The 17,398-nt window shown below is 42.8% G+C and overlaps 1 protein-coding gene across 1 annotated transcript in view; it reads left to right on the forward strand.

Moving 5' to 3' along the window:
- The window catches only part of COP1 (COP1 E3 ubiquitin ligase), a 134,156-nt gene that overhangs the window by 90,560 nt on the left and 26,198 nt on the right, over positions 1-17,398 (forward strand). Inside the window, exons 16-18 of the mRNA XM_074906983.1 lie at positions 2,086-2,203; positions 6,079-6,203; positions 7,313-7,473. Coding sequence (XP_074763084.1) covers positions 2,086-2,203; positions 6,079-6,203; positions 7,313-7,473 — 404 coding nt within the window. The remainder of the gene's footprint in view (positions 1-2,085; positions 2,204-6,078; positions 6,204-7,312; positions 7,474-17,398) is intronic.

Here is a 17,398-nt window from a genome sequence, read left to right on the forward strand (position 1 = left end):
ATGCGGAGAGCAGGATGCTGGAAGCAGTTAGACAGGAATACAATTTGCCTGCTTGCCTCATTTTACTGAAGGTGTTTCTGGTGCAGCCCCACCCAATCCCGCTACAGCCACCGATTAGCCTGTTATACAGGGTAGAAGCTACCCTTGCCTGTCTGATGGCAGTTGCTGTAGCCTGATCAATGTAAATCCAGTTATCTTTCAAACCACATGGGATTTTGAGACAGCTGGGTGTTGTTTGTATGGCTGAGAGCCCTGCTTTGAAATGCTGTGCAAATACAAAAATAACCATAGCTATTGGCATTTAAATTCATGTCTATGCAATCTTTATGATAAACTTCCATTGGTTGGGTGTTATTTCAGTGGGAGGAGGGTCAGAGCAGTTTTCAGCTGACGTCTGGGTATCACAAGTTGCTTGGTGAGAAAAGCGTCCGGCTCGGTTTTCTTATATGTGTGTGGCCTTCCCTCCCTGTGCTTCCAGAATAGCAGAGGATAATTAAATGAAGTTCAGCATTAAAGGCTGAAAGTCAGGAAGGGAGGAATTTATTAACCTCCTTGAGCTGGAAAGAGCACTGGGGGTGTCTGGGGCTTGGGTCTCGTGGGGTTTTCTATTCTTATTTTTCTGGTTTTGGGGGAATTGACATTGAGTTGTGCAGAAAATGTTTTGCTGATTCCGTTGTGATCCCTTTTACGTGGTTGTGGCACATTTGTGAATTAAATCTGAGGAAATGGAATTTATTCTGTTCTCTCATTAGCAGAAATGCTATTCTGTCTTGATTGGTAACAAATTCAAAAGAGAGAAGCATAAAAACAAAAGCATGGGGGTCACACATTTAGAGTAAGCATGAAAAATACAATCCCTTTTTTCCGTGATCCAGTTTAAGTAGCAGACTGAGTTTTTAGCCTTGAGTTCTTGAAGACTTTTCCTAGAAGGGACAGCTTGAGGAAGGAGAAGGGGATGCAGGGGATTAGAAGTGGCAATTGGAGTGGCTGGGCAGGGAGCCAAGAAGGCAGGCAGGAGAGGCGAGAGTCCTTTTAGCTGCTGGCTTGCACATGGGCCAAGTGGGATTTGCAGGAGGACACATGTTATGTACACACAAGTGCGGGTGCACCTTTTTCCCTCTGGCTCTTTTTCTGCACTTCGGCCACAACAACCCCCAGCAGCGCTACAGGCTTGGGGAGGAGTGGCTGGAGAGCTGCCAGTCAGAGAGGGACCTGGGGGTGTTGACTGACAGCTGGCTGAACAGGAGCCAGCAGTGTGCCCAGGTGGCCAAGAAGGCCAAGGGCATCCTGGCTTGTGTCAGCAATAGCGTGGCCAGCAGGGACAGGGAAGGGATCTCACCCCTTTACTCAGCACTTGTGAGGCCGCACCTTGATGACTGTGTTCAGTTTTGGGCCCTTCACTACAGAAAGGACATTAAATGACTCGAGCGTGTCCAGAGAAGGGCAATGAAGCTGGTGCAGGGTCTGGAGCACAGGTCTGCTGGGGAGCAGCTGAGGGAACTGCAAGGGGTTTAGTCTAGAGAAGAGGAGGCTGAGGGGAGACCTCATTGCCCTCTACAGCTACCTGAAAGGAGGGTGCAGAGAGGGGGCGTGAGTCTCTTTAACCAAGTAACAGGCGATAGGACAAGAGAGAATGGCCTCAAGCTACACCAGGGCAGGGTTAGACTGGCTATTAGGAAGCATTTCTCTCCAGAAGGGGTTGTTGGGCGTTGGAATGGGCTGCCCAGGGCAGGGGGGGAGTCCCCATCCCTGGAGGGGTTTAAGAGTCGGGCTGACGCAGCGCTGAGGGATCTGGTAGAGTTGAGAACTGTCAGTGTGAGGTTAAGGGTTGGACTGGATGATCTTTGAGGATTTTCCAACCTAGATGATTCTGTGATTCTGTGAAAGGCTGCTTGGACCCTTCTGGATTGAATATGGGGGTCATTTTAAGAAGCCTGCTTAAACACTCCTTTGCTATAGAACAGACTGTTTATCCTAAATGAGGATTTGTGAAAGCTGCAGGCAGGATTTCTATTGTGAGCTGACCATTAGAGGTCCCATTCACCCTTTCCAATTGATTAAATTCTGCCCCTTTCTCCTCTCCAGATCACTGTGTTCACTACTACGATCTTCGCAACACTAAGCAGCCAATCATGGTGTTCAAAGGGCATCGCAAAGCAGTCTCCTATGCAAAATTTGTGAGCGGGGAAGAAATCGTCTCTGCGTAAGTATTGCCTTTTACATAGGCTAAAAACTTTGTAGCCCTTGCTTTCTGGCATTCTTCAGGGCCATCATGCAAGTTCACCTATGTGGGTGGGTGCGCTTGCTAGCTGCTGTGCTTTTGGGAAGCAGATTGTTGCTTTTTTCTAAGACAAAAATAGAAATTCATTCCACCCATTGGCTCTGCTCTATCTTGTGGAGCTAAAATGCTTAAGAGGAATATGAACACAACTAGATGCAGCTCCTGACCACAAGCCCCATCTCTGGGAAGCTGGAGGTAGACTCTCATTTTATACAAAGTGCTGTGTGCTGAGGATGGTCTTGACTAGAGCTCTGCTGTAAAGAAGGCCGCTGGCATAGCCCTGAGGATAGTAATCTGCAGTAAAACACAGCTGATGAGTGACAGAAGTGATCAAATGTTGCTGCTATGACTGAAGAGGAGGTATAGCCACAGTCTGAAAGCAACTTGAGTAGGACTGACTGATATGTTCTCTGGTAATTTATTAATCTGCTCTGTGAAAGCCCTTTTTAGCATTATACTCGGGTTAGAAAGTAGACACAGTGTAGTTGTGTTTTGTGGTCCTAATGGTGTGCAGAAGCCAGGGTAGGCCATAAGGCCTGCTATGGTGACCCTGAAAAATAATATTCTTCAGCCTGTATTGTTATGTGGCCAGATATATCTATCCTAAAGCTGGATGTGGCTGCCTCTGTTCTAGATAGTTTTTCAATCATGTGGGAATGAGTGTGTCTATCAGATCACGCAGTGAAAGCTTTGAATGACTGGGCTACAAGCCTCTTCAGTAAACTAGAGGTGAGCCCCTGTTGCAAGCAAGAAAATGCAAGCAGCCTTGCAGGGGGCTACAGGGGGATCTCTGATCTCAACATGCTCATGTATAACACCCAAGGGCAGTAGGGATGGATCACAGGGGTAGATCTAGTCCCAGGAAGTATGCCTGCTGCTTTGCACCGAGCTGATGATTATCCAGTTTGGCTCTATCCTGTGTTTTCACACAGTTTGCTCTAGAAGTCTGGAACCAAAGCAGAGCATTTTAAGGTGGATTCAGGCTGCTAGTGAGTTACTCTGAGCTGAGCTGTGTGATGGAAGATTCCCTGGTGGCTTCTGGTACTGCTTATATTTAATCAGCTCCTCTCTTCTTATTTCCATTAACATTATAACTCTATAAGGGTGCAAATTCATACCTAGAACACAGAGAAAATTAAATGTAATGGTTTGAACCAAATCTCAATAAGAAGAAAGTGTTTAATAGAAACAGGAGGAGGCTGGGAATATTTTACAGCCATGATCAAGTGGAGCCTCATCTATGGGATATTTCAGGACAGAATGGCTCTGTCCTGCTTGAGTCAACCATCTGAGAAAGCTTATCCTATAGTCCTGGGAGGAATATTGATAGAGCTGTCAGACAGGCAACAGCAGGGTGAGGGGATTAACTGGAGGGCTCACCTATCTTTTTCTGTGTGAACAGAAAGAAATGTCAGATTATTATTTTTTCATGTCTGTCTTTTGTAAATTGGGGAGAGAAGACAGCAGTAGTGATTCCTAAAAATCAAGCGCTGATTTCTTAAGAAAAAACTATATGTATATTTAGATTCTCTAGATTTCTATCTAAAGCTGTTTTATAGATTGCATTGATTTACTTTGCCTTGTAGAGTTAGGTTTTGACCTCAAAGGTGTTCAGAACTGCCTAGTATTTAGCACAACACATTGATTGCAGTGCTGATTTATAGGGAGACAGATTTAAGAGCAGTGCATCCATGATATTATTTTGGAGAGAGTATGAAACCAGAAGAGCAGTGTAACACCCGCAGTATCAATGGCCTTTTCCTTTCCTTCTGGTCAAGTGGTGGATAACTTCTTTTATGGCATGCTTATCCTAAGCAATGCGAACATGGCTAGAGCTTGATGGGAACTTATTAACAGCAAAAGCATTCCATTAGTAATAGACTTTAAGGGTTTTTTATTTTAATGAAGAGATCTAGACTGTATGCTACTAAAATGTAGAGGTTAACTGTGTGTGTATATATATATATATATGAGGTCTTCTTGATGGGTTAGCTAATAGCAGAAGCTGTCACAGGAATCTGACAGTTTGTAGATCAGGAATCAGTCTTTTGCTGCTTTAACCTGCCTTCAGAAAAGCTTTGTTTTCTGAAGCTTTTAAAAGCAGAATTTTAAAAACGCAGCTCCCTAGTAGCACAGAAGGCGCTTCCCTGTATTTGTGGGCCAAAAAAGCAGTAGTGTATACCTTTTTGCCCTTGCTATGAGCTATGCTGCTACTGCGATGGTAAGGACAGGAGAAGGAAAGAGAGAGTGAGCAGCAGTGTAGAGTAGGGATGGACATGTAACAAGTATCAGGCAGAGAAGCTGAATACGCTGGTTTAGGGACCCCTGGTCAAGACCGGGAATGAGAAATCCACTCCTGCTTAAGTCACAGTATTACAGATAAAGTTCATACCTTTGTTCTGATCTGACCTCATACTATTATTACAAATGACTAACAAATCTTGCCGTAGCTCCCTTATCACTCCTTTGTCATTCCAGCTGTCATTGAGGACTGAGATAAGGTTTTTTGCAGTATAGCATGAGGTGCATCTCTCCTCTCTTGTGCTATATTTTTAGGTAAATGTGACATAGGTGCGGGGCTAATGTCTTCTGTCATTGGTAATATTTGATGGGTATTGGGTGGGGTTTTTTCCTTTCAATTGTAAATATTCAGAAAGCACCAAGGTTGGGTGACACAACCTGCATGAGGGGAGCGTTGCCAGCCTCCTCTCCCTCCCATCCCGGAGGCTGGCAGGTCCTGCTCCTAACCTCTTTCAGATTGAAGATGGGAACAACACCTGTGAACCACAGCCTTTCCTTGTGGCTTCACAGGACTCCAGTCCCACCACATCACCATTTGTTCCCCTACTGTGGAGTGTACCTCCATAAGCTGGTGAGCATCAGAATGTCAGAGCCTGGTGATTGCTAGAAAATAACACCTGTGAAGTAAGAGAGGCTCATCTCCCCCCTGGTTTGGGGGAAGAAATTAATCCTATATCTCCTGGAAATGTGGCATCTTCCTATTTCTGTTGAGCTTTGTCAGGCAGAGGAGACTACCTCCACCTCCTTTCTTTTGCCCAAGGGAAAATGCTTGCATACAGTAAATAGAAAAGCATTGTGAAGGCAGCTATGTTTGCATGTCAGGGGACAAGGGAAAACATTAAGTTTAATCCCAACAGAGTTTGTATATTTTAATAGTAATATTTAGTTTTGCTGCCAAGGTGAAAAAAGAAGTTTGAGATCTCTATCCATACAGTCTCAATTACACGTGAGAAAAACACATCAATTTAATGCTAATAGCAACTCTCAGCCATCATAGGGGGCTTGGTATTGAGCATGAGGAGAATATGCCTCTGGGCAGCTGGAGAGGAAGGAGATTGGTTCCTACCTGAGTCCTGTAAAAGCATGAATGAGAGTTGCAGCTGGCATGGAGAAGAGAACAGATTTTGTCCATGCTGTAGATGGTTTTTTTAAAAAAAATAATAAAAATTAAACAATAGTGTGTTATGAATGTGTGAGAATCTGGAAGAGGCAGTGATGGCCCAAAAGTTGTACAGTTCAGTGGAGGACTCTGCTATTGCTAGGAGAAAGGAAGATTCATACTTCAGGGAAGCTTTTTATTTAGACATGTAATGTATTTTACAAGCTTCTAATGTGCTACCTTTCCCAGCTCAAGCTGAATTGCATACAATTGAAAGTGGGATAAATCTCCTGGAGTGCACTAAGACCTCCTATGTTTACATTGCAAGTAGGGTGTTAAGGAGCAGGGTTGCAAGTATGCCGTATGGCAGCAGGGTAACTTTAGGTATCGTTCTCAGGTCAACAGACAGTCAGCTGAAGCTGTGGAACGTAGGGAAGCCTCATTGCTTACGCTCCTTCAAGGGTCACATCAACGAGAAGAATTTTGTAGGGCTTGCGTCCAACGGAGACTACATCGCCTGCGGTGAGTAGAGCAGCCATCCTGATAAACGCTAATGGGACTTCTCAGAGCTGATGCCTCTCCAGTTGAAAAGCACACCAGCAGTTGTGCTGCATAGTTGTGTGGGTTTTTAATAGAGGATTATTCTGAGCTTCCACCTTCTTTCCTTTCCCAGGGAATGGCATAAGGAGCCCTGACCCAAGGGGATTTGTAGTTGACTTCCTCCCGTTTCACGTGCATTCTTTGTATATGATGATTCAGACTTGCTGTCACCAAAAATCAGCTAATGCTGTTGGTATGACTTATGTCTTTCAAGTTTATCAACAGACACATCCTCACGCATCTTCCTAAGGGCAGGCAGAAGCCTGAACCACGTGAGGATCCTGTACTGGACACTTAGTACAGCATTCTGCATGGCAAAGCAGTAACATCCTCATTGTGAAAGAGCTCCCTAGAAGATGAGTCATCTGGAAGCAGTTACCCCTTTAGCTTTTTTGTCCTTTCACCACTTAAGTTGAACTGTTGAACCTCTGTAAATCTACAGGTCTTGGTGGGAAAGCAGTGACAGGCTGATAGCTGTGGGATGAGCAGGACAGCCTAGCCAGCACTGAAGAGAGGACCTTAGCTTGTGTATTCTCTGATCTCTGTACAGCTTGCAAGGCAGAAATTGGGATGGATTTCTAAATAAAGCCTGCACACTGTCTAGTCTCTCTTACTTAAGCCTCCACAGACCAAACTGTCATCCCTGATTATGGCAAGCAAAACCGTGACAGCACTACCTGCTTTAGAGCTGTAATGCCAAGCGGACTGGGTGTAGCAGTGTTTCATGTGGTAGCATAGATGCTCTGCTCTGCTCAAAATGCTGTGCCCTAAGGAAGCTATGGGGGATGACTGGGATCCTGTATGTTTTGCAAATGCACCGCATGCTGCGGTTGTCTTGTAATAAAACCTGATCCCGTTATTAAGCACCATGAAAGTTTGCTGTGGAGTACTCCCAATTGCCAGGGCACCGTGAGCATGATGATAACTACAAGGAGGAAATGTCTGGTCTTAAACAATGAAAGAGCTAAGAAGCCTTATTTCTATTCCTGCTACCAGAACCTAATCTTGTATATTTATTTTTTTATTTCTAGGAAGTGAAAATAATTCCCTTTACCTATACTATAAGGGCCTCTCAAAGACACTGCTGACATTCAAGTTTGATACAGTCAAAAGTGTACTGGACAAGGACCGGAAAGAAGATGACACAAACGAGTTTGTGAGTGCTGTATGCTGGAGGGCACTACCAGATGGGGTAAGCTTTTTGCTGAGGCGCCCAGCCAGGTGCGAAAGGAATGCCTCCTCCTTTCTCACAAAATAGCATTGCTGAGGGTTTGACTGCACTTGGTATTTTCCTGTTTATGGGTATTGCAGATCAGTGTGAGAATGTGAAGATCTGCAGGGTAACTGAAATGCTGGGGGAGAAGGGACTGCTATGCTCTGAACTCTTCCACCTGGGTGTTTGAATTTCTCTACTTGGCATCTGAAATCCCAAAAGCAGCATTGTATTTCTGGCACTTAAATCTTTTTGTGGACGCATTAGTGAGTTTTTTGTTGCTTTAATGAAGGCACCTGCAGATACTCTCTGTGGAGTCTTATTGCAATTTTACTGTGTCTGTATGGGCTTACTCATTGAAATACAGCCCCAGTGTTTAGATGAGTAGATATGTAAAGCAGGCGAGTCCAAGCTGCAGTCACCTCAATGACTGTTCCAGTGACACTTAGTTCATATACATAGCATGTGTACTAATGCTGCAGGCAGATCTGACTGCAGTTTTTGTCAGAGTGGTCTTTCAGCATGAAGCTCCTCTGGAGAACAAAATGCTGCTTTTAAATTCAGAGTGCTCTTGAAAACCTTGCATTAAAAAAACTCGAGCAAGTAACTCTCTTGTATGTACAAGGGTTTGCAGATCAAATATTTAATGGGTTTGTTGGGAAGGGGAGGAAAGGAGCTCATTCTAAAACAGTCTTCCAAGCAGCTGAAGTGGAACACTGCCTAACTGCTGTCCTGAGACGTTGCATTCACAAAGATAGTGTTTTGGAAGGGGAATGTCTATCAATCTGTTTCAGTATGAAGAAACTGTCCCCACAACTGTAATTGTTGTCAGTGATATAAACTCACTTCAGATAGACGCTTCTGAATCAAAACAAAAATAAACCCATGTCTGAAACTGCAATTTGGATTTAAAAGTAAAAAGTGGACTATTGTGGATCTGACTGGTGACCATGAGACTTGGTGATGTAGTGTCCCCAACTTCTTTCTGGCTGGAGATGTAGGAGGATTTGGTATGCCAGATGTCATGTCCCAGATGAAGAGTTGGAAGTTGTGTAATTCATCTTTCCGCTGGATAAAAAAGTGCTGTGGGAACCTGTGTGTCCAGAAATGCCATTCCCTGAACTGTCTTCGCTGCAATGTTTCTGGTGCTTGGATGTCCTACCCACTGACCTCCTGGGCATCTTTTCTACAGGCAACAGACTAACAGTGGTGTCTCGCCCCGTTGTCATTTCTGTTGCCGTCAGCTCCTTATTAGTCTATTTTCTGTTTAATGTGCTTTGCTCCAATAGACCTTCTGCTTAAGTGACTGAGATTTTGAGCAGACACCAAGGGCTGTCAAGCACTTCTTTGTAACCAGTATGAAAAATATTGTGCAATGTAGTAGTTAAATCAGTCCCATCAAGATTGCACCAAATAACATTCAGGCATCACTCCATTAAGCAGCGCTCAGAATCCGTCACTATTCTGATCATTTTTTTTTTCCATTATTCCTCTGCTTTTCCATGGGCTTCTTCTAAATTATCCTGTTTCTCCTATGGCAGCCACAGTACCTGGCTCTTGTTTGTAAAGAAAGCAGCAAAAAGCTGCCAGTGATTTGAGAGCCACTGATTGAGTATTTTGCTTCTGTGTTTTAGCTCTGCTTTTGTGGTGCATGCCACCCAGCTTTACATACTGAGCAAGGAGCCTCGCTCACTTTTGCCAAGAGGCCTTAATGCTTCTTTGCACCACATCTCCAGTCCCCCTGAGACAAGAAGTACTCTTCACCGATGAAGCCACACATTTCTCTTCCCTCTTGTACCAGCGCAGCAGTCCTCTCCGACCTAATTGAAACTTTGCTCATGTTCTTAGGAAATTAAATTACTACACAGCCAAAGGTCACTTATATCCACAAAGTCTTGCTCAAATGATGAAACTCTTCTATTCTCCATTTTTATAACATTTCTTAAATTTGGCATAAGATTTTTTTCAAATGAGTTTCATATATACAGGCTTCCCTAAAACCTGGCATGTTTTTTAATGATGCTCGGATGAGCTAGAGAAGGCCTTTGCCTCACAGTGCTGAGAGAGTCGGGGAACCCACAGCCTATTTCTGGCTTAATTGCAGACTTTGATCCTGGATGAGTCACTCTGCTTTAGTTTCCTAATTATAAGAGTTACTTACCTGCCTTTCACCACTGGCGGTGATCATACCTGCTCTGCTGAAGGGTCTGTGCATCAAAGCAGCTCCAGCCTAGCAGCCGTACAGAGCCCAGCACAGGCTGGGAAACCTACCCCAGAGCTGCAGGAAGCATCGCAAGTAAGCTTTGTACTGCTATGGGTGTGCTGTTCCCTGTGCCTTGCTGGGCTAGTTCAAAACCATCTTACTTGTCTCCACGCCATGGTCATGGGGCAGTAGCTTCAGTCTGCTACCTGGAGTGTTTCTGAGGGGAGAGATGTGGGCACTGTGTGCCAGCCTTTCCCTAGAGCTCCTCAGTGAAGCATACTCTCCTTGGTTTCCCTATGGTGTTGCGCTCAAGGATTGTTCTTTAATTAACCTTTTGAGATGAGATGAGTAAGTTTCAGATCTGTCAGTTATCTTGGGAAGGCATGCGTACATGTACTCCTTCACTTCATGCACTTAAGTGCAAAATCTCAGATCCTAATTAAAACTTAACTAAAACTTTCAGATGAAATGTCATTGATTCTTTCTGAAATCTATTTTTATGTAATTCAAGATTTTACTTCCTAAGCCAAAGTCAAGCTGTGCCAGCAGCCCTTGCCAGAACCTATCTTTTTTTTTTTTTCCCTCTGCGTTGGTTTTCCTTCGCCCATGAAGATGCAGGGACCTTTTTGCTAGAGCTGTCACCTTTCCAACTGCAGAGTCTGGCCAGTGCCTGCCTTCCACCTGTGTCAAAGCCATAACAAGGGAGAGAAATTGTTCTCCATAAGTGCTTATTAGCATTTTGCAGCGGGCTTACTCACTTTTCAACTCTTAAGTAATGTTTAGAAATAAGCACTACTTTGTAGGCTAATAGTTGTGTTAGACTTTTTGGGAAAAAAAAAAAGAAAAACAGGAAAACAAAAAAATTTCTCAGCCAGTACATCAGGAAACAAACCTTTGCTTCTTTCAGTGCTGTGCTTTGGACAAAGATAAATAAGCTGTTTAATATTTTTTTTAAATAGCACTTACAGTTTGTGAGGAAAACTGTTTCTCGCTTCTCATTTGACTCTAAAACTTGATCAATATTTAAATGTAGAGAAAGCTTCAGGACACTGTCAACCTAAATGACCTGATAAACATGAGTCAGACATAGAGGTGCTTTTCAGAACCTTCCCTGAACAGAATCCTTCTATTTCCCAAGTCAAAGGTTTTATCATATACCTGGACCATCCTTTGTTTCTGGCACCTTGGCAGGATTTAACCAGCTTGATTTGAAATGTGAATCTGGACTTGAGACTGGAAAATACGTTCTTCTATTTCATTAGCATGTAAGCAGGTGGTGCTCTTACATGTAGGGATACTTTTGCATGGGAAAATTATAGTAGTGGTAGTAGCTCACTGCAGTTAGGTGGGTAGAGTGGTTTTATCTGTTTTGGGTGGGTCACTCCAGTTTTGTCTAGGATAGTAGCTGGAGATTGGTTTGTACATCGTTTTCCCCTATGTGTCCTACATGACATTTTCCTCATACTTAAGGAGGACACCTTTTGTTTGGGTGTGCCTTGCCATATTGCAGATTTTGAGATGTGCCTCATACAGCTGTGTTAAGTAATTGCATCTCAAGTAGTCACTTTCCCAGTCATGGTTAGTGTTTCTCAGAAAGAAGCTGTCAAAAGAGAAACCAAGGCTGAACCTACTCCCAGGACAGCAAAAAAGTATTACTGCTGAACACAGAAGCAATTTGATTATGTAGATTAAGCATGGCTCAATCTATCATAATCACTGTAAAGAAGCCATTTAATTTTGTACCTGTTTGCATGAGTATTCATTACTGCTGATAAGCAGGTTAGCTGGGGAAAGATTTCTCAAGCAGAAATGTCAGGGCTTTGATACCAGTAAGGAGATACAGATAAGAGCAGGAGAATGCCATGCAAATTAGTTTAGGTAAAACTTCATTTGTTTTTTCCTTTTAGAGTGGTTAGGAAGGGAAACCTAGTGCGAGCAGCACTGCAGGCTTTAACCAAGTCATCTTGCTGCAGTGAGGGGGTGGGTGGTGGTACGTGCCGGATGGATACAGAGGTCTCCTGGCACTCGGGAGGAAGGCTCTCAGAGCAGAGGTGCAGCAGTGCTATGAAAGCATCCCCTCTGCCTGACGGGGAGAGCAGAAACCCATGTATGTTTCTCCCCTCATCTTTCTTCAAAACTCATTTTAATTTAGGGGGGAGTCTCAAAACAATCATCTAGCCACAAATGAGAGAAGCGGGCTCTGGGACTCCAGGCTCAGGTTGCCTCTAGGCACTGTCAGATGATGGAAGTATCTTCATAATTAGTCTTGCATCTCTGAACTCTCTGTTAATCTAAGAGGATGGAAATATTCCCTTCAAATAGGTTTTTGGTGCATCTCTTCAGAAAACAAGCTTTTCTTCTGTTTATTTTTCCTTTCCTCTGAACATTTCTTAATGATGTCTGGCTTGAATGCTTTAAATAGAAACCTCTAATTGTATCACAATAAGCTGGTCACTTAATAGGGCTGTAATCTTGTTCACTGATGAAAAGTAGCCATCCTTTGTTTCCCAGTAGCCTAATAAATGGTACACAGTGTACACAGGAGATAGTCAGGGACTCTGATAATTTACAGTCAGCAAATTGACTCCCTTCACTGGAATTAATTTAGCCAATACAAATTGTTTTGGGAAGTGATTCATTGCCATTTTAAAGTGCTAATTAATTTGGATGACTTATGAACATTAAGAATGAAATCTCCTTTGTCATTCCCAAATAACCAAATGCTTATTCAGTGTCATTCTTAAGTAACTTGTGTCGACTCTAACTCCATCTTTTGTAAATTGAAATATGAATTCCAGTGGGATCGATGGAGGTGGGGGGGTTGGTTGGACAATGTGTAAGATGATATTTTTTTGTTCTGTTTTTGCTGCTGAAGTTTTAAAGTCTCAAAATCACTAAGAATTTTGACTTCCAGCTTCAACTCAGTGTCGTTGAGCCTGCTGCAAAAATAAAACTAGTTGTTCAGATGTCAGTTAAGATATACCTAGGTAGTAATCTAAAGCTTACAAGATAAATGCCTGCCTGGAGTGATCAGACCCAAGCTGCCCCTTGCCTGCCTCTGATACCAACTGTGGCACAGGTAGCAGCATGAGTAGCTTCAACAGCAGTATTTTCAGGGAGGGCACCTGCTGTTTTCTGACTTTCTTAGACCAGAGCTGGCCCATAGCATTCCTGTGCAGCATCTCCCAAACTGGTATTCCTGCAGGTTATTGTCCCATGCAGTGCCATACTACTGCTTCATCCTGTGAATAGGGTGGTCGTCATCTTCTCTCTCATGATTGAAATGCACAGCAGTTTATGGAAGGCTGAGAATGATTAGCTTTTAAAAAAGCAAGATGTGACTTTGATCGGGTTTATTCTAGTGTTTTTTCTCCCCCTCCTGAAACTCTTCAAAGATTTTCCTCCCTCCTGTGGAAGCTGTCTAAGCCTCGTAGCATACGTGCTGTGAAGCTTGCAGCTGGCTGTGTGATGGCTTCCCACTCCTCTTGACATGCTCTCTGCTCTCTAGCCATTGGCAATGCTTTAAACAAGAAGTTTTCTTTGACTTTTTTTACTCTGCTGCTTTGCAGTTTCCTTGGGTAGTAAATTTATTTTTTCTCTTCCATCCTTTTTCATGTCTACTGCTTCCTTACTCATTTGAAAGTCTCAAATCTTTGTTAAAAACAAGTGGAACCCAGAATATTAAAAGATATCTCCTGCATGCTTGATTTTTTTTTCCCCCCAAATTTTAGCATATTACTTATACACAGAGTGTGTTGGTATGCATATTGTTTTATTTACTGCTTGAAAACTATTTTCATATGCAGAATAATTTCTACCTTGCTGATAAAAGATGTCACAAGTTCAGTATGTATGCTCCTTCGTGCTGAACAAGCTTATATACTTTCATACCCATATCTCTTCAAATGCTCATTTTTGTCTTTATTTTTAATGTGGCTGAGGAGAATTAATTAAAAAGTACTGGTGACTAACAATATTTTACTACCCATTACAACCCTTGGAGTCTGACTGGAGAACTTTATGGAAAAAAAATAAATCATACTCTATTATTAACAGTTCATGCCTTATGTTGAAATCTGTGTGTTGACACTTTGGTCCATGTGAAAGACCATCCTGATAATGTGATTATGCAAATAACGGGCTTTAGGAGAAAGTGTTTAATTTTGAGTCTTTTGTAGAAGGAAAAAAAAAATGGTAAATGTTCTTTTCTTATTGCCTTCTTGCCAGTTGCAAGACACCCTCTGAGCTTCCTCCTGGTGAGGGCAGTCAATTGCTGGACCATACTGCTGCCACAGTTGAGCGTGGGCAGGGGTGAAGGGAGACAGGTGATTCCCAGATAACCCTGACCTCTGTCTGCTGTGCTCCTCCTGTCTAGCGTGTTTGGAGGGAAAAAAGTGTATTGCACCATTAATTTTGCGGTTTCAGGTCTCAAGGTGGCACGCCAGCGGGTAGCTGGTACATCAGTGCCTGTGTCAACTCTTCCTTTTCTAGAGACAGAGCAGCTGGCCGTGCTGCCACTACAAACAGAGGGGATAAGTCTGTCGCTTTTGTTCAGCTCTGGAAGTTCAGTTCCCCTGTGGTACTGCAGTACTCTGATATCATTCTAGCTTCTATTTTAAGAATAGCTTCTCTGAGGAATGTAGGTGGCTCGGGGTTTTTCGTCTTTGGTGTTAAGTTTACATTTGCAAACTCAATTTCTCTCTCCTTCTGCAAGGTGAGGCTTTTTTTTTCCCCCCTGAATTGAATAATTGCAGAAAATTGCCAAGGGTTTTGAAGTGAAGGCAGATCAAAGTCACCCATGTTTCTTGAATGAAGACAGCATTTACTCTTTCAGACTTTTACAGCCGATATTTGCTTACCAGTGTGTCTCTTCTAATGCCAAGAGAAGTAGATAGTGTGCTGTAGATAGGACTGAGGTCCTCCTTACTAGAGTCATCTCTTTCCTAGAGCAAGTGAATGACATAGTGGTCGACATAACTCTGAGTGCTGTTGACATTACAGTTCCAGTAGCTGATCCCGATGGTGTAGCTGTAGAGATAATGGATTGCAGTTCATTGCCAGTGCAAGCAGAGGTCCGAGCAGGCTCTTGTTTCCTAGGCTTTAAAAACTAAGGGCATCCCAAAGCAATCACAAATTGTATTGCTATGATACACACTGTGAACTGGGGATGCAAAGAAGTCTCTCTGCAGCTGTCATTAAACTTGTAAGTGGATGTTTTTCTCCTGTTGGGACTCTGCTGCTTTAGTAACCATCAATTCTTTATTCAAGTATGAATTTTATAACAGATGAACCCAAGGAATTCACCTGGAACCTTGACTTCATTCCTGACTCCTTCCCTGACTCCCTCCTGAACCATAATGTTACAAGTTACAAGCTGAAGTGCAACAGTATGTATTGTGTGGCCCTTTGTATAAGCTATGTCCCAAACAGTACAACTTAGTAGAAAATTACTTGTATTAGAGTTATAATCAGGGTCACCCTTATTATATAATGGGGTGGAGAGAGAGTAAAAGCAGATTGGTATTCAGAGAGAATTTGTTTTTAGAATTAAATAATTGGACAACATTTTTCCCTCCCCACCAGTGCTGCTGTTGGACCCCTTGGTCTGAATTCTGATACATACTGCTGGGTTCTAAAGATGCTGATTAAATAATTGATTAGGTTGTTGTAAGGCTTGGGTGGTTTTTGGTTTTTTTTCAGATGATGTCTGGAAACCTACTTACCATGAGTTACAAGTTTCTCTCTTCCCATGCTTGTTCCTAGTGTTATGCTTTTGTCTTGTGGGCATTTCACCTTCTGCCCAGGGGATTAGCTGTGGCAGGCATGCTCTCTCTCCTCCTCCACAGCTCTTAGCCTTTGGGCAGGAAGGCCCATCGCCAGTATTTTCTGGGGGGTTTATGATGTATATTATGTATAGTGTCCTGGAGCAGAGCCCCCTGAAAGTAGTAAGTCATTGTAGGATCCAGGCAAGTTTTACGGGTACTGAGCCAACATCTGTTGCCTGATCTCAAGCTCCAACCGAAGCTGGTCTCCTCTGAGTCACAGCATCTCCTACGTGAGCAGCCTCTGCTATCTTTTTCACCGCTAGGTTCATGCTGGCTGCTTTTTTTTTTCCTTGAAGTGCCATCTATCTGCTGAAGTCTGGTTGGCACCAACTGCCAGTGAGATGAGGTCTGAATGATCAAAGCTAATCTCAGTAAATTGGGCAGTGTTCAGTGTTCTGTGAAGCAGATGAAGGGGTCATTTAAGATAGGAGCTGCAGGGGTAAAGCTGCATTTCTCAATACTTAGTGCTGAAGGAAGACTCTGGTTTCAGACCAGCAAGAGCAAAGCGAGAGAGAGTGAAGTAGGTTTTGAAAAGCCATTGGCACTGGGCTAACCACTGCCTTTGAAGTCTGCTTCAATACAGCAGCAGAATTCCCATACTGAGGGCGTTTGAAACCCTCGCTACTGGTGGTCTACTGTTGCTGCTGTTTGAAGGTGGGTTTATAACCCCATTCCCTCTAACAAGTGACACTGCTTCAATTACAGTCAAAGCAGCCTCACAATATTGTCTTTTTTTTCTTCACGTTCTTCAATGCATCTACCAATAGTAAGTCTTGCCAGGCCACCACCATTCAGTAGTCAAAGCTCATGAGCTGCATCAACCTTTCACTCTAGCACTCCTAATTAAGCAGTTTTAATGGCAGGATCTAATGTTTTACAGAGTCTAAATGAAGTGGAAAAAATATGAACTGATTTTTTTTCTTTTCAGCACAAGATTTTGATCTGATAATTTAACCTCTGGGTGAAATGGAAGTAGAAGCATTTATGCACAGGTGGTTTTCTCTGCAAAAGCTTTACTTCATGTAGATCTATGCATTAATATAGTTACTGCTTGGCTCTGGGCAAGTGTTCTGAAGATTTTCGTGTGCTTTCTGCCCTTCTGTTATCAGTAACAAAACCCCAAAGCATTTTGAAACCCAGTAACTTGTAACTAGCTTAATGCTAATTACACTGCATGTTAGCAAAGCAAGAATTAAGACTTTTATAGCACTTCCTTTAAAAACAACTGCTCATATTGGTTTTATAACAGCAACACAGATTGGTATCCTTTTAACCTATTTAAATAATACTTCGTTTCCTTTGGTGGTGTTCTGATCTAATTCTAGCTAATGCTAGATGAGCTAGCTATGTGCACAGAGTGAAAACTGTCGCTCCTTTGAAAACAATCGCATGTCTGAATTGAAACTACCTGGATATGTAATTAGGATATGTAATTATTTTATATAGGATACACACAGAATTATAATAATCAGTCCTTGCTAAGGAAAAGAAAGCCAATATGGCAGGAAAGTTACATTTAGTAATTTAATGAGCACCTTTTAGATGGCAATTATACTGTTAAATTTGGGGTTGTGCAGCTGAATGGAGTTGCGTTCACCCTTGCACAAGGTGTTCTGAATTCTGCAAGGGAAGCGCTGCTTCAAACAATTACATTTCTTATATGTTATTGCATATCATAGTCACTTCCAAAACTTACCTGGTTGCTAAAGCTGGAGAGAAGTGAGCTGTTTGGTGCAGTACTGGATTTTCTAGTTTAACTTTAGTACGTCTGAAGTGAATATTAAGTTACTTAAGCAGAGAGGTATATCTGGGCAGCCTAGGGAGCTGGCAGATGAGACAGTGTATTGTTTCCCATTTACTTACAATAATGAGAGAT

The sequence above is a fragment of the Athene noctua genome, chromosome 5 (genome assembly GCF_965140245.1).
Source record: "Athene noctua chromosome 5, bAthNoc1.hap1.1, whole genome shotgun sequence".
In the NCBI taxonomy this organism is placed as follows: Eukaryota; Metazoa; Chordata; class Aves; order Strigiformes; family Strigidae; genus Athene; species Athene noctua.